The sequence below is a fragment of the Podarcis tiliguerta genome (genome assembly GCF_965153285.1).
Source record: "Podarcis tiliguerta genome assembly, chromosome: 13".
NCBI classification, from domain to species: domain Eukaryota; kingdom Metazoa; phylum Chordata; class Lepidosauria; order Squamata; family Lacertidae; genus Podarcis; species Podarcis tiliguerta.
This window is the reverse complement of record NC_139546.1, coordinates 15,347,484-15,365,626: the sequence shown is the minus strand read 5'-3', so window position 1 is coordinate 15,365,626 and position 18,143 is coordinate 15,347,484. Positions and strand designations below refer to the sequence as shown.

The window sequence follows — 18,143 nt, the reverse complement described above, 5'->3', positions numbered from 1 at the left end:
GTCTGCTTCTTGAGATATCAAAATAATATGTCAGAGAACAATGGCATGTGATTAATGTCATGTATAATTTGAGACTGAACCTCAAGCGGGGCTCAGCCCTGAACCATATTTCCAGTGTCAGCCTCTAATTCGGGAATTTGTGAAGTGCACAGAATACACAGCAGGGCAAATTGACCCTTGCCTATGTAGCCGTGGAAAGATAAGCAAAGGAACAAGAAATGCAATTTAACTGTGAGGTCACAGCAAGCAGCTCTGAGGTCCAATACTGAGACTCGTGGCTTCTTGGAAGCTACGCTATGACCAAGTCAGATAGTTCAGTTGGTTAGAGTGTGGTGCTGGTAATGGCAAGGTTGCAGGTTTGATCCCCGCAAGGGGCAGCTGGATATTCCTGCATCGTAGGGGGTTAGACGAGATGATTCTCAAGATTCCTTCCAACTCTGTGATCTTTATGATTCTATGAAAGACGAGCTACACCCATCTGTGTAGACAGCTATTGCGGTTGCTTAGTGGTTAGGGCAAATCACTCTGCACATGGCTCGCTTACAGCCGCACTTTTTACGACTGCTTCACTGCATTCCCGAGCGGGAGGCTACGGCAGCCGAGATGCTTTAGGCAAGTTTCTTTCTTCTTTTTAAATCCTCAGTTAAAGCAGACAAACTTCTGTCCCCTAACAAGACCTTAAGTGGCCCGGGTTTTAAAATAAAAAAGGAAGATCTCCCAGCAGCAGCTGTCAGAACAAGCAGCAATGTGAGGGGGAGGGGGGTTGGAGAGAGAGAGAGAGAGAGAGAGAGAGAGAAGGAGGAAGAGGGACACTGGATGTGGATGATGGATGGCAAGAGATCCTTGACAGATGTCTAAATCTCTTTGAAATAAAAGAAGGTCAGAAGTCACACTCCGGGACAACTCAAAAAAGCACTTTGCGTTAATACCTTTTCAAGCACCCCTACTTCCAAGCGAGGGCTGCTTGGACCACGGCAGGAAAAAGTGTAAGCACAGAGAGCCATTTCTCACCCCAACACAAACAAAATGCAACGTGATACCAAGCCTGCGATATCTACTCTGCACTTTTATGTGACTTTGCCAAGTGCTAAGCCTCTGGAAAACACTGCTCCCTTTTACCCAAGCATCTGAACATGCTTGGGTATTTGTCTCCCATTTCCCCAGCCTAACAGACAGGTAAATCCCATAGTTGAAGAGGCATCACTTCATAATAAGGTTGAGCTATCCGCTGTTATACCCCCTCAACAACATGCACACAAAATTATATTAGCTGGTTTGCTGTTTGATTGGGTTCTTTTCTATCTGGCTTTCCAGCTGGGAAGCCTTGTCATTTCTTCAAGATGAACAGTTTACACGTGACTGCAAGGAATATATATTTCCTGCCACTCCCTTAAAAACAGTCCCACAGATCAGGCCAGCCTTCAAACTTTGAATGCAGAATTGGAGTCATGAACATGCATACCAAGTTTCAGTGTAAAAGATTAAAGTTCAAGGGAGATTATATCCAGCATCTCATTTTGCACAGCCAAGACTTTTTTGCTCCATTTCTGAAGTTCAGAGGTGAGAGTGGATCACAAAGTCAGCCTTAGGTTCTCCTTAACTTTTCTTTGCTACAATATTTGCGTTACAGGCCAAATATGTACTGTGTGTACAAATTTTGTCTGTATTACCCCAGAGTAGGGTTTTGGTTTTTTGCTGGGCAATTTAAAAAATCCTATAAAATACAATTTGGGGAATGGGGAAGAGATGAGTATGGACTTGCAGAAGTACAAAAAAAGGAGAGAAAATAATATCCTAAGGGGGGAAACCCCTGATGCAGATGACTGAGCATCGAGTGCGCTCACTGGGCAGCGAAAGCTGACAGACTGTTGATACAGGGTAGAAAATTGGGTGGGATGAGGACTGGAATGGAGTGTCCTGTAAGTGGCATGGCTGGTTAACTGGAACACTGGACAGAAACACTCTACAGTACAGAGTTTTTGTGTTATACTACAATGAGGCTTAGCTCTAAGTTTGTTCAGCGCTAGGATGGAAGCCCTGAAATATATGAAATAATATTAATTGAGCTGCATGCCTGATATATGATACATATGATATATGTATTTTCATTATAGACTGGGGTGGGGGATAAATGCAGTGTTCGAACTTCGCCAGGTGCATTTTGCACTTTGTTATCGGCCACTTGCGACCAAGTGAAGATAGATGCCTGGGAGCCAAGATGGCGCCTGACATTTCCACCATCTGGAGGTACATACTTGAGGATCCTTGGCTCTGGACCGTTTTCACACACTAGCAACACATCCTGCAGAACTCTATTCAGTTATATTTTATCTGCACAATCAGAATTGGTTTCTTCCTTCTAAGCTCTCTGCTACAGTAGATAATTCACTCCTTTCTTGCTCTCTAGCTACAACTAACTTTAAACACACACTCCCATTGAACAACAGGCCAGTTGTAGGAATTACAACTCCCAAACCACGTTGGGTTGACAGTAAATCTGAAAACAGTAAGCAAGCTGTCAGGAAGAGAGGCTCGCCACCTCATTTATAACCCTCTGAGGTCAGTTTTATAGCTCTCGTAATACAGTCCATAACCCGGGGTCTTTTTTCTATTTTAAATCTTAATAATGCCATAAAACACAATGCTGCAAAAGGGGGGGGGGGATAAAGCGGAAAAGGTGGAGCAGGTGCATGGCAGTGACAAATGCTAGCGAGAATTCAGAATGGCACAAATAAATCTGAAACGGGTCTGGTTTATAGACAGGGCTCAAGTAGATAAGGGAGGGGAAACTCTCTCGGAGACACCAACATACACTTTTAAGGGGAAAGTTATGGAGAGTAATTCTTGGTAGCCCAAGGAGGCTGTATTTTTAGAACCTTGGACAACTCCTTAACCATTTAGTGTATGCCTATAAGGTTTTATTTACCAGGTGGGAGGGGAGGAGCAAAGGCCAATTCTTTCTGCCTTCTTCCTAAATATTATTGAAAATATTATGCAATTGAACGTTCCCATGTAGATACTGGTCTTTGGCACACACAAAAATCAGCAACCTGAGACTTGCAGCTTCTCCGCCCCCAACAGTAAGTTCTAAGTCTTCAGTGATGCAAAGCAGAACAGGCTTCCAGTGTTTACATCTGCCTCTCTGTGGTTTAAGGGCTCCCGCAGATGACCTGTTTATTCAGCTTATTTTGCTTGCACAAAGTCAGACTGTGTCTCATTTTTCCTCCCTGAGCATTCATTCCAATTTGTTTACAAGGTGGCTATGTGACCAGGAGCGTTGATCCTGATTTGCTTCCTGAGTGTTTACACAGCTTTCCGTTAATCGTGAGTTCATCCCACACTTTTTCGGTGCAATTTCCTCACCATGAGATCTTCAGTCTCAGATCTCCAGCGTCCTATCTAGCTTGGCTCCTTGTTTCTCCTGCAAGCTTTCCTTGTGCGATTTGGCTTGTATTTCTAGAAATGTAATAATTCTCATACTTAATCCTAAAGGATCTCATTCCAAGCCTAGGAATCTGTTTCCAACATTAGCCAGCCAGATACAGTGGTGCAGTGGTAAATTTTGAAGTGCAAGAGGTTGTTGTGACAGTTCCCATAGCCATGCCCTGAAGGAGAGCCCCAAAATGTCAGCAGCTGTGCATATACACACAGGAGGGGAGGAGGAACCAGAAATGCATAGAATAATACCCAATTTATTAGGATCAGCGTCACTGCAAGCCGTCATAAGCAGTCAGTGGCACTTACTTCTGACTGCATAGGTTCCGCTTGTGAAGCACACCACACTTCAGCAAAAAGCTCTTCAGCCAGCTGCACGAGTTTTCCTATTACTCTCATATCTAATTCCCACTGACAGATCCATCCTTCACAAATGTGGCTAATGATAATCCTGTTTGAGAGACATCGCAAGTCAGCAGCCATGCATGCATTACTGTATTTCAGCTTATTTTTTTTGTAAACTACTTTCAGTCCAAATCTGTGGGAAATGCAGTATATAAATAGACTGTGTCTATATTTTGCAAACATTTTGCCTTGAACATCTTAAGATCACTGTGCCCAAAACTGTATATAAATGTGCATATCAGCATGAAGTTTTCTAGATAGAAGACATGTTCTTTATTCCCAAAGAGCTGAAGACTGATTGCTGAGTAGACGCTCATTTCACTTTCATCTCCATTGAATGGAATATGTTTCCTTTTTTTCCTGGCACTTTAAACCAGCAATGTCTGTTTGATGAGAAGCAAAAGTACCTGTGCATGCACACTTATATTTTTCAACCAGAGTTCTCTGAGGATTTGCTAGGCGGGGTGGGAGAGCGTCCACTAAATTTTACAATCTACCCTGCCCAGGCACTTGACTTTCCCCTTATATTTTTAAATAAATTGCTTATTACCAGTTTTAGCTGTGATTTTTTTTAAAAAAAAGAGGCAAAGAGAGGGGGTGGGTTTCTGCTGGATGTAACAACACATTGCAGAGGTTCTTCAATCAAAAACGTGGTTGGAAACTACTGGTGTACACTATGGGAAATGGTGCCTCCATCCAAGTCTTACTGGCTGCATTACAATTATGTCTCCAGTACAACTTGAGAGCAGTACAATCATGTCTTCCAAAGACCACCAGCAGCACTCAAAAGTCTGTTTTCAGATGGTCCAAAAGACAGCAATGAAAACAGAAGAAAACGATGAAATTATTTCCTAGGGCTGGCCGATACGTGGTTTTCAACATCATGATTTATCACCAGCTAAACATCATGATCTAGAGACGCGGGTGGCGCTGTGGGGTAAACCACTGAGTTCTCTTGGGCTTGCCGATCAGAAGGTCGGCGGTTCAAATCCCCACGACGGGGTGAGCTCCTGTTGCTCTGTCCCAGCTCCTGCCAACCTAGCAGTTTAAAAGCATGCCAAAAAGTGCAAGTAGACAAATAGGTATCTCTGTGGCGGGAAGGTAAATGGAATTTCCGTGCACTGCTCTGGTTTTGGTGTTCCGTTGCACCAGAAGCGGCTTAGTCATGCTGGCCACATCCCTCGGCCTGTAAAGTGAGATGAGCGCCGCAACCCCAGAGTCGTCTGGACTTATTACCTTTTTTTAAAAAAACATTGTGATATACTTATGCAGTGGTACCTCGGGTTACATACGCTTCAGGTTACAGACTCCACTAACCCAGAAATAGTACCTCGGGTTAAGAACTTTGCTTCAGGATGAGAACAGAAATCGTGCTCCGGCGGCATGGCAGCAGCAGGAGGCCCCATTAGCTAAAGTGGTGCCTCAGGTTAAGAACAGTTTCAGGTTTAGAACGGACCTCCGGAACAAATTAAGTACTTAACCCAAGGTACCACTGTATATCCCAATAAGGACGGAGCTATGTAGAAGCATTGGCTTCACATTTTCCCCCACATTATGATTTTTGCATAACACACACACACACACACACACACATTCACGATATATTGCCAGGTCAAAAATTATGAAACCTCTATCACAATACAGTGTGGACTTCAAACCGGTTTTGGACAATATATCAATATATCGCCCAGCCCTATTCTTTCCCAGAGCAAAGAGTGTGACTAATGCCAAATCAGCCACTGCACTTGGATACAGCTGTATTGGGACACACAGAGTGAAGGGGAAAGAAACTGTTGCTAGGCTTGCACACTTCATATTGCTGGCAGGCATGCCATCAAAGGAGCTTGTCAACAGACAGAGCATGCACAAACCTAGCAACATTTGCCCACTTCCTAGCAACGCTTTGCCTTCACCCCTGAGGTGCAGTGCAAGTGCACAGGAATGCTAAAGGTGTTTTAATTTCAAGGCCTTTTTCAAGCAGCCTTGCACACAGTGGTGGACGTAAGAAAAGCTGGTCTTTTACAAAGAAGTATGCTTCTGGTATCTGGGTAGCTAGCCTGTGGACCTCTGGATGTTGCTGGACAACAAGTCCCATCATCCCTGGCCAACAACCATCCTGGCTGGGGCTGATGAGAGTTGGAGACCAACAGCATCTGCAGGGCCGCAGGCTAGCCACCCTTGTACTGGAGTGGTGTTTCCCAAACTTGGATCTCCAGCTGTTTTTGGACTACATTTCCCATCATACCTAATCCTGCTAGCAAGGGATGATGGGAGCTGTAGTCCAAAAACAGCTGGAGACCCAAGTTTGGGAAACAATGTACTAGAGGCTTGGGTCATAACAGAGTTAAGTTTAAAGGTTTGCTGTGCTCAATTACTGAACCATAAAGCCATCAAGTTGGACGGATGACTCTGGGATTGCGGCGCTCATCTCGCTTTACTGGCCGAGGGAGCCGACGTTTGTCCGCAGACAGTTTTTCCAGGTCATGTGGCCAGCATGACTAAGCTGCTTCTGAAACCAGAGCAGCGCACGGAAATGCCGTTTACCTTCCCGCCGGAGCGGTACCTATTTATCTACTTGCACTTTTTGGCATGCTTTCGAACTGCTAGGTTGGCAGGAGCTGGGACTGAGCAACAGGAGCTCACTCCATCGCGGGGATTCGAACTGCCGACCTCCTCATCGACAAGCCCAAGAGGATCGGTGGTTTAGACCACAGCGCCACCCGCGTCCTTGAGGCTGAAGCATGAATACAGCTAACAGCTACCATTGTCAAAGGACTGTGCATCCCTCTTCCACTTATGGAAACCCTCCGATAGGCAGCTGGAAGTAACTGCAAAAGGTTCTCCGGTTACTCCTGCCACAGGATTTGATCCTGCTGAAAACAAATCCAGCCAAACACTTGTTTAACGGCTCTTAATGATCTCTACAGATGCAGATTCCACCACACCTCTAGCTAAATAACTGGTTGCTCTGCTGGTCCACCCACTCACACAGCCGGGTTGCTTCCAGGATGGAGCCATTTATGAGTATCTATCTGCTCTGTTGTGCACAACACCATACAAAAGGCACTGTCCTGATCGCTGTTGGAACTATTCACTGCCTCTGCAGGCTGGCATCCTATCAAGCCAGCTCCTCAAACTTGAGAACATCTCTTTTCGGGACTTCCTGTGTTGGTGGGTGGGAAGTTGAAAAAGCTGTCAATTAGAACTCTTAGTCCTGCTGTCAGTTTTTCCATTTCCACACAGTCCATTTTAATTTTAATAGAACCAAAGCAACAAAACTTTTTATTGAAGAGTGGAGCCTCCTTTTGGATTACCTGAGAAAGTATTATAGTCAAATGAAATCGCGGGCAGGATTTGAAATATGAGCACGTAAGGGAAATGGAAAAAGTACCGTAATTGTAAAAGAGGAAATATGTAACAGGTAAAAGTATGTTTCATAATGCAGTAAAAAAAAAAAGGGGGTGGGAATAAAAACATCATGGAGGTAAGGGTGGGAAGTCAAAACATTAAGGGAATTATGTGTTGTTACATTTGTTAAAATTTCAGAAATTCAAAAAAACAACAACAATTAAATTAAGAAAAAAGAAAAAGCTGTCAGTTAGAAACACTTTTTAAAAAGAGTGCCATACAGTTTGTTCTGCACAAGGAAGCCAGAGTGACTCATTTCTTAAGGTGTGTTTGGAGCCAGATCTGGACTTGACACTGCAGAAGGGAAACCCACAGAGGAGGAGCTGGCTCAGTGCTTCAGATTCGCAACTTTGGATTTAAAAAGTACTTGCCACTGCACCTTATTGCCGGAACCCAGCAAAATGTGGCAGGATGAGGAGTTCCTTGGTTTTGTAGACCCCAGCAGAGGTTGCCTAGCAGAACACAGCGATGATGGTTGGGGAAGCATCCTGGCTGACTGGCAACCCCAACTTGTACTACTCATCATCCTGTCTAGAGAAGCAGTGCAGGGGGAAATCCAGGCTCCCTATGGTACCTGGACTGCTCTCCAGGGGAAGAACTACAGGTCATTCCATCTGTGAGATCTCAACAGCAGCCCATGATTCTCTTAACCCTGGAAGTGATGCTGAAGGGCCAACCAGTTGTTTAGAAATATTAAAAAGCTTCACAAACCAGCTAACCTCACTGTCTGGGCAACGTGTTGCTGCAGGGGGTCGTTCAGTTTTCTCCCTGTGCTCCCCCCACTAACACACAAACTTAAGGTCTCCAGCCTTATTCTAGGTCTACCTGTCCACCTTTGTTCTGGGCATGTGAAGAAGCCAGGGTGAGTTTTTATTTATTTTAAAACAAGCATCCTGTCCCCAACTTGCTGCAACTGTGGCACCAGAAATAATTTTGTCAATCAACATTGTTTTGGTTTTTTAAAGGTAAAGGTAAAGGTACCCCTGCCCGTACGGGCCAGTCTTGACAGACTCTAGGGTTGTGTGCCCATCTCACTCAAGAGGCCGGGGGCCAGCGCTGTCCGGAGACACTTCCGGGTCACGTAGCCAGCGTGACATCGCTGCTCTGGCGAGCCAGAGCCGCACACGGAAACGCCGTTTACCTTCCCGCTAGTAAGCGGTCCCTATTTATCTACTTGCACCCGGGAGTGCTTTCGAACTGCTAGGTTGGCAGGCGCTGGGACCGAACAACGGGAGCGCATCCCGCCGCGGGGATTCGAACTGCCGACCTTTTGATCGGCGAGCCCTAGGCGCTGAGGCTTTTACCTACAGCGCCACCCGCGTCCCTACTTTGGTTTTTTTACCTCTACCTTAAACCCAGTTAAATTATTTGTCCCACAGGTGGATACTGTTTCAGAATGTTAACCCTGCTAATAGCTGGGAATGATCAGTGCATAGTTTTTACTTGTCAGCAGGGAAAACAAGTGCTGAGAGTCGGGGCCCGTCTGGAAATTAAGCTCCAGACGTGAAAGAGCTATAAAGCTGGAACATTTTGCTATTGCAAACGTACCCTAGTGAAGCCATTTCCCACTACAAGTTGTATCGAAGACAGCAGCAAAGGGTCAAGAGGAGCTGCAACCTTCACTCCTCAGGCATCCCCTTCCCAAAAGAATATGCCCGGCCTGTGTGGGCTGGAGACAAATACAGCCTCAGGACAAGTGTGTCATCCTACTCAATTACATCTAAGTTACAGCTACCGCAGAAGACTTGGCGTTTTCCTCTGCCACCCCTGCTGGGTGACGGATTTACCTCCAGCTCTCAGATCGTCATGTTCTAAGCAAGTAAATTAGAGTCACTGCAAAGGCTGCAACCAGCTTACTAAAACTACTGGGAGCCGGAATAGCCTGAGGATAGGGATTGACACTATTAGGGTGAGCAATCTAAGACTGATGAATCATGGACTCACAGAATCGAAGAGTTGGAAGGGACCCCAAGGGTCATCTTCCTGCAACAGTCAGAATGCTTTATCCACGGCCACAGCAGGTTCTGCACTGGTGTTAAGTCCACTTCAGCCAGATTTCACAGACCTGTCATCTGTATGTACAGATCAGCGAGCTGAACACTGATTCGGCGGCCAGTCTAAATCCCTCTCCATGTCAGTACAGTGGTACCTTGGTTTCTGAACGGCTTGGCTCCCAAACAAATCAGCTGCCGAACACCACAAACCCAGAAGTAAGTGTTCCGGTTTGCGAACATTTTTCCGGTTTGCCGAACATCCATTTTGGCTGTTGGCATTGTTTCTGGGGCCAATCAGCCAATCAAAAGTCGCGCCTTGGTTTGCGAACGTTGTGGAAATTGAACGGACTTCCAGAACGGATTGAGTTTGGGAACCAAGGTACCACTGTACTGGGGTGGGGGTGGGGGGTAGACAGAAAGCAGGAAAGGGGGAAAGACAAAAATCGAAGAAGGAAAAACAGATAGAAAGGAGGACAAACAAATAAACCTCAAATTGCATGATAAAGTTATAATGGTTCCTGAATCTGAAAGCTTTTTTATTTTGTTACTAATTTTGTTAGAAGTTACTCAAGGTATTGTTCTTTAAAAAGGATAACTTTCAAACTAAGAATATAAGCACTGAGGAAAATGTGTGTGTGTGCGTGTGCGTGTGTTTTCCAAAGTAGGATGTTCTACTTTGTCTGAGAAATTGTCTACTGAGAAATTGACCCCCGTTTGTTTTTTAACCATATTGATTCACCTGCAAGTGTGGTGTGTTGTCTGTTGAATTTAATTGAAAGCATCCTGGACTACAAAAGCCAGCCTTGCAAACCAATCCACAAAAACAGTCTGCACGTATTTGGTCGAAAGGAGAAAAGAGTACGGTAAGGGTAACTCCCCAGTTGCCTGGAGGAAAATTACTTGTCACACAGGCAGCCAGGTGACTGGCTCTTTTACAAGGCTGCACAGAACCAATCTACATCAATAAAGTCAGAAAGCTCAGGTGAAGAGGACCACAAATGCATGGACCTCAAGCCCTTGAAATTCAGATTCCAGACTCTAACAAGTTCCCTCTAAGCTGCACAGGCCAAGGTGAAAGACGCCTTAGGACTCCAAAGCAACTCATCAAATTACAGCCAAACAATGGCTGAGGGTGCACAGAGAACAAGAGTAAATAAATACATGGTCTGGGTCCACATCTTCAGTGTGTGTGCCCCAGGCAAGTATGTTCACTCCTGTTAAATCACACAAGCTTTGCTCTGAATGAGCTTGCACAGCCTGCACTGAAAACTGCTTGGTTCCACACACTGCATGACTTGCAACAGTCAGGAAATGTTTTCATTCAGACAAAGGTAGAACGAGGAACCTATAAAACTATAGAGCTGGCTTCCCCAACCTGTTTGGAAAGTTACAGTGGAAAACATAGAATTGTAGACTTGCAAGGGACCCTGAGCATCACCTTAGTCCAAGCCCCTGCAATTGAGGAATATGCATCTGTCCCATACAGGGATTGAACTTGCAAACCCTGGCATTATCAGCACCATGCTCTAACCAACTGAGCTATCCAGGCTGGCCTGGTACCCTACAGATGTTTTTGACTACAACTCCTGTTATGTACTGAGTTGAATAGGATCCAAAAGGCAGCAGTCTAATTGGTCCTAGAACAATAGGATTCAGAATGCAGCAGTCTGATTGATCCTAGAACAATAGGGTCCAGAATGCAGCAGTCTGGATGGTCCACAGGAGCCACCCAATCCAGCTCCAGGTGGAAGTGAATCCGCAACCTGATTGGCCTACAGGTGAATCCCGGAATTAACCAATCACGTGGGGCCCATTGTGTAAATAATGCTTATAAAGCAGACATTCTGGGGGAACTTCAATTCCTCCTCACCACTATGAGCTGAATAAAAAGCATGAAATCCACTCTCGACTCCGAGTATATTTCAACTCCCACTGTCCCTGACCACTGGTCATGCTGGCTAGGGCTAAGTGGGATCCAAAATCACCTGGAGAGCACTGGGCCGGGGAAAGCTGATTTAGAGAGACAGGGCCAGGGAAGCAAGATAGGTATATGCATGGATTGAAAGGGAAAGGAGCTATGATAAGAAACATTAAAATGTGCTTTCTCTCCTCCCCGCTATCTGTAAATTGAATATGCTATGAAAGAAGGATTGCTTTGGCAGTGTGCTCCAATTCCACTATCACACCTGGTTAAAAAAGATTGACAGGTTCTTGTATTGATTCAAATAATTCCAAGCCTGTTCATCTCTGGTCAACCAGTGGGATACAGCTGTCTGCGCACCATTGGTGAATGGTGCCTCTGTCCTCCCACCAAGTTGCTTCAAGGAAACAACATATTCTAGCCTTGGAAAAGACGGCATTTTGTTGAAAGGCCTGCAGGCACCTTTCTGATCTGAGGACGTGCTGCAACACAGGTCCAACAGTAGAAAAGTATAAGCAGGTTTTCTGTGTGCATTTAGAGAAGGAGAGAAATGTGCCTTGGTAGAAAGATGCGAGGAGACAGAGGAGAGGGAACATAAGGAAAAGCTTCTTAAACTTTACTGCAGAATAAGTTTCTTGTGCAATTTCTTTCTCTGGAGGTTTTCAAGAAAACGTTCTGCCCGAGGATCAATGCTGCAGCTTTTTGAACCTTTTGATATTGAAATGGAAGCTTTATTGAAGCTTTTAAAAGCTGTGTTTTGTGTTTTAAGTTTTGCAAAGTGCCCAGAGAACTGGACTTGTTTTCAATTTGTTTATTTATGAAAAATATCCATAGCCCTCCCTTCATCCATATGGATGCACCAAGGTGGGGTACATTAAAAAAACCACCATATAGCAATAATAAAGTTTTCAAACGTAACAAATTAAGGCATCCAAACATCAGCCAACAGCACAGCAGGCAAAATAATCAGGACCAAGGATGCAATCCTAACAATGTCAACCCCGGTGTAATTTAATTCAATGCAGCTTACTCCCAGGTATGTGAAGTTAGGACTGTAGCCCCTCAAACCCTTACAATGCCAGGGGAAACAGATTCTTGTGTCACAATTAATGTGTAACACGTGTCACAATTAAGGAACATAGTGGTAGCTGGTGATGTAAAACTCAAACCCTTAGGATTCACAACCATGCATACTTCTAGGACCCAAATACTCCCCATTTAGTTTCCCCTTCAATTTTTAATTTAAAGTATACTACAAATGATCATTGGACTGGAGTGCATGGGGCTTTTTGTGGGTGGAGAGAAATAACTCTAAAGGCAGATATTAGAGGTTCATTCAATTATCTAGGGAATGAGGGGAGTGGGTTTTTTGTTTACGTACATAACACTACAAACCAACAGTACTAGTCACTCAGTGAACTTGACAGGCAGTAAATTCTGAACAGAAAAAGGTAATTGTGCAATGCATGAAATAACATAAGAAAATTCTCTGCCAGAAGAGGTAATGATGGCCATTAGATTTAACAGCTTAAAAAGTAACAACAGGTTAGACAAATACGTTCACCATGACAGCTAAATAGAACTTCCATGTTCACAGATAGTATACCTCTGCCGGAGAAAAACAGGACAAAGCTGTCGCTTTCCTGCCCTTGTAAGCTTTCTGGCAGCCACTAGAAAAATCTAAGACCCCCTTGAACTGCTGGAAACAGAATTATGAAGTTAGACAGGTCCTTGGCTTGACCCAGAAGTGCTCTGTTTAAAGAGGCTCCTCCAGCTCTCTAAAATGCTTCATTCACCTCGGTACACGACAACAGGAGAGCATGCTTATAGATCAGCAGACACAACCCTCAGCAAAAACTCCCTGTGATGCTGAAATCCAGCAGAACAGAAAACTGGTCTTAAATTCTATTTTTAGTAGCACTCTTAACCGGCAACTTTTCTGGTCGTTTAGCTTGAAGGAAGAAAGGGGGGGGGGGGGGAGAAGCAAAGGAAAATATAGTCATCTTCTTGACTAGCTATGAGGAGCTGTTAAAATCAGACTTCCCAGTCGATTCAAGCCAAGGGTTTAAAAGAGGGGATGTGTCAGTATCTTTAGCCTAATTGTGTCAGGAGGACAAAGTCTTACCGTGAACGATGCCAAATTTGAGCCTTTCCACCCCTTGATTGCTGCTGCCTGCTCCGCTTCGTCTGAGCGAAGGACAGCCAGGGAGAAAAAGCCGGCGCCCTAATTGCAAAGGTCTGCTCAAGATTTCCTGACGGGTTTCTGTCTTGCCGATCGGAATTCCTCCCATGCAAGTTCCAATATTGTGAACTAAAAACCAGTGATCACTTCCCCCCGCCCCCGCCAGAGAAGCTTTCCCAGGCAAAGGTGCTTGCAAGAAGTCCAAAGTTTTGAGCTAAGGTGCTTGCGAGAAAAACCCGACAGTCCTTAGACTTGGTTACAAGGCAGAACAGGTGCCAACTGGTGCTCATTTGTAACCGTAGCAATCGCTTGCCTGCCAAGAACACGCAGAATGCACTTGACATCAGACCTATAAGAGAGAGGGAGATGGATGGGAAGTCATCTCATGTCATCCCCTGAAGGCCACGCCTGAGGTCACATGCGGATATTTGCCACTAGAAAAAAACGAAGACCCTTGAACTGCTTGGAAATGTACTTCAAATGTATGCCCCATTTGCCTTTGTTTAAGTGCACATGTGGTTATTCAGAGTTGCGGGGGGGGGGTGCACTCTGCACATGTTCAGAGGCACCTTTGCTATTTCACACATTGGGTTTCAATATCCTGCAGATTCTGAGAATCGAGAGCCAGTGTGGTGTAGTGGTTAAGAGCGGTAGTCTCGTAATCTGGGGAACCGGGTTCGCGTCTCCGCTCCTCCACATGCATCTGCTGGGTGACCTTGGGCTAGTCACACTTCTCTGAAGTCTCTCAGCCCCACTCACCTCACAGAGTGATTGTTGTGGGGGAGGAAGGGAAAGGAGAATGTTAGCTGCTTGGAGACTCCTTAAAGGGAGTGAAAGGCGGGATATCAAATCCAAACTCTTCTTCTTCTTCTTCTTCAACCACATTACAAACTGAGTCCTGAGTTTTAAGTGAACCTACTGATGTGTGAGTCCAACTAATGAATTTAAGTTATTTTCACCAACAAAGGAGTCCTTAGCTGTATAATTTGTTTTTCATCTCATTTCATTTCTCATACCAGACTTTTAGAAGATATCTGAAGGCAGCCCTGTTTAGGGAAGCTTTTAATGTTTGATGTATTACGGTGTTTTAATATTTTTTGGGAAGCCGCCCAGAGCGGCTGGGGAAGCCCAGCCAGATGGGCGGGGTATAAATAATAAATTATTATTATTATTATTATTATACATTTTACAACAATCTTCATATCAAGTCATTACACTGATTCATGACTTCCCAACCCCACCATGTTTTTACTCAAACCTTTTCTACTGCATTATATCTTTATTTATTACAAAAGTTTCTCTATTACAATTATTTTATCATTTTTCTTCCACTGCTTTTATCTCAAATCCTGCCCATGATTTCATTTGACTATGGTATTTTTTTTTTCCAATAGTCCACGAAAGGCCTCCATTCTTCTATAAAAAGTTCGTTTTGATCTCTTCATTTTGCTGTCAGCTTTGCCATTTTTGCACAGCCCATTCCTTTCGAAAGCCACTCTTCCTTCGTTGAAACCTGCTCTTTCCATTTCTGTGCATATAATATTCTAGTTGCTGTAGTCGCATACATAAATAGTTTAGTCATCTTCTTTGGAACCCCTGTCACTATTAAAACTACAACGAAAGCTTCTGATCTCAGCAAAGTTAAATGCATCTTGGCATAAGGAATGCACATAGCAGCCACCATAGGTTGATAATTATCAGGGCTGCAGAAGATTGGGAGGGGGAGTTTAACCATTTCATCACCTGCTGCAGACCTCTCAAAGACCACTCTTTTGGAGCTACTACAGTGGTACATCGGGTTAAGTACCGTATTTTTCGCTCTATAAGACACACCAGACCATAAGACGCACCTAGTTTTTGTAGGAGGAAAACAAGGAAAAAAATATTCTGAATCCCAGAAGCCAGAACAGCAAGAGGGATCACTGCGTAGTGATCCCTCTTGCTGTTCTGGCTTCTGGGATAGCCGCGCAAAGCCTCTTCAGAGCAGCGGGAAGAGGATCCCTCTTGCTGTTCTAGCTTCTGGCTTAGCCACGCAGCCTGCATTCGCTCCATACGACGCACACACACTTCCCCTTACTTTTTAGGAGGGAAAAAGTGTGTCTTATAGAGCAAAAAATAGGTACTTAATTCGTTCCGGAGGTCTGTTCTTAACCTGAAACTGTTCTTAACCTGAAGCACCACTTTAGCTAATGGGGCCTCCTGCTGCTGCCGCGCTGCCGGAGCACAATTTCTGTTCTCATCCTGAAGCAAAGTTCTTAACCCAAGGTACTATTTCTGGGTTAGCGGAGTCTGTAACCTGAAGCGCATGTAACTCAAGGTACCACTGTATTTGCATTGGGAGGAAATCCTTCACTGACACAAATTCTCCATTAGAACTCAGTGAAAGAGAAAGCACAGGTCCACGTGTGACTGATTTATGGCATTAGACTTTCTGATGTGTATTTTTATTTATTGCAAAGTCAAGCTGATACAGCGGGTGAAGAATGAGCTGTGAACACTCGAAAGAAAGTTAGTAGATTTATTTTCATCCCACGGGTGTGCTGCTGCTCCGTGCTATGGAAATATATTCTTTCCAATCAGGAAATAAAAAGTGACAACCCACAACAGCCTTGACTGCCAGCTTTCGCTTGGTGAGAAGCATGATCATATCTATCGCCTATATTGGGTGGGAGAAGGAGAGAAAACACACTTTCTGCTTAGAGATATTTGGCCTCAATTCATAGCAACAGGTTTTATTGGCAAACACATTATGTTCTGTAACACATCTACAAACGAGTGCTGAATCTGGTTTATATGGAAGCCTTCCCTGCTGTCGTCACCACATTTCACCAACTCATCTAACAAACTGGAAGCGGCAAATGCTCTGTTGCTCAACAAATGTGATTAATTCCCAACTTTACTAATGAAAATCCTAAAGGAGCAAAAAATAAACATAAACCCAGCAGAGCTAAAAACCAAAAGGCACGAGTATCTCATGGAAGCTGCCAAAGAGGGAAAGAAGGTTTATTTATCTTTAATTCGCATGCTAGATGACATACAGCCTGCTACAGAAGACCAGACACAAACTTATTACTTGTCAGAAGGTTTAAAAAAAATAACTCTCATCACAGTTTACAACCCATGAACAATTCCATTTTTGGCATGTCACCTTCTTCATAGATGCTCTCCCCAAGGTGGCTCACCCAGCACCTAGGTGGTTATCTAGTTTGATCGTTGATTCTTATTGATAATTTAATATTTCTTGTAAATTGCTTAAGAGGTTTTACTACAGTCAAGCAGTATATAAATTTGGTTAAATATTTCTTTTCCCTGCACCAAGCAGATCTTTTTACTGAAAAGCAAAACAAATAAATTTTAGCTAAATATCTTATCAGATTTTATGCCTTTTTATTTTTTGTTGTTAGAATTTTTGTTATGTTATTTTAACTTGGAGCTTTGTTATGTTCGCCCTGACAAATCTCACTGCTTCATTTATTACATAAATCTACAATAAACAATATTAATGAATAAAAACCATTGCATTAAGTAGAATAAATGACAATGGGGGTGGAAGGGCTCCCCAGCAACAGACCAGCCATTAGGCCAGAGCCAGAGGTTAACTCTGGTGTTCTGGTGACCCAATTTTCTAATTGGGTCAAGACTTGCACTCTTGTAAACACCGTTGCTCAAGCCCCAGCACAGGACCAAGACCAGATTTATAAAACAGGAGATCATGACTCTAGCTCCTCACACACATTCACTGCCATCACTCCTCTAGTCTTATATTTAGAGATGGCAAACTACTCCTATTTAACATATTGCGGAAGCAAATGCCACAGCCTGGGGTTCCTTCTTTCTTCAGCAGAGAGTCCAAAACATACTGGAACTTTGCACCACTTTTTTGCTCTTGACCTCTCTTGCTAAATCTCTAAAATGGACACATTAGTGATATGCTACAGGTGGAAGTGAGGGGCAGGGGGGGCTCATCAACCTGGGAAGACAACCTGTCTAGGAGAAGGAAAACTCTGATCCTAAACCTCTGCCGCCTTGCAGGATATATTCAGGAGAAGCAAAGACTGAGGAGTAAACCCTACACAGTGGCGTAGCGTGGGTTGTCAGCACCCGGGGCAAGGCAAGTAATTTGCACCCCCTAACCCGTGGATTTGCGCCCCCTAACCCTAACCCCCAGATGTTGCGCCCGGTGCGGCCGGCCCCCCCTGCACCCCCCACGCTACGCCACTGACCCTACACAAGTCTAGAGTGGAGTCCCTAAGATGGTTGGACGGCCTCTTTCCAGCAACTCCTGCATGCAAATAGGAGGAGGAGTTTGGATTTGATATCCCGCTTTATCACTACCCTAAGGAGTCTCAAAGCGGCTAACATTCTCCTTTCCCTTCCTCCCCCACAACAAACACCTTGTGAGGTGAGTGGGGCTGAGAGACTTCAGAGAAGTGTGACTAGCCCAAGGTCACCCAGCAGCTGCATGTGGAGGAGCGGAGACGCGAACCCGGTTCACCAGATTACCAGTCTACCACTCTTAACCACTACACCACACTGGCTCTTAATATGTCAAGCTGGTGCCAGACATATTGCTCGGCTTTCCTTTGGACCACATTAGGGAGGCCAAGTCTTGTCATCTGGACCTCCATACACACTGCCCAGGTTTGCACCCTAGGGAGGTCACTTTGGTGCTGCTAACACAGTGGTTTGACTTCACCCCTGAAGGTGCACTCCATTGTCTCTTGAGACAGACAGGTGCCAACAACAATTACTAGCAGTAATTGACTACTATTAATGCTACTATTTCCGCAACAAGTGA

At 44.5% G+C, this 18,143-nt stretch overlaps 1 protein-coding gene across 8 annotated transcripts in view; it reads right to left on the bottom strand.

The window, feature by feature from the left end:
* The window catches only part of ZNF385C (zinc finger protein 385C), a 164,414-nt gene that overhangs the window by 105,807 nt on the left and 40,464 nt on the right, over window positions 1-18,143 (bottom strand). Inside the window, exon 1 of one of the 8 annotated variants that reach the window (XM_083407753.1) lies at window positions 13,289-13,656. The exons of 6 other annotated variants lie outside the window; for them this stretch is intronic. In XM_083407753.1, coding sequence (XP_083263879.1) covers window positions 13,289-13,454 — 166 coding nt within the window. In that variant the 5' untranslated portion in view covers window positions 13,455-13,656. Of the gene's footprint in view, window positions 1-13,288; window positions 13,657-18,143 lie in introns of those variants that run through there. One more of the 8 variants, XM_083407749.1, reaches the window with a different exon arrangement.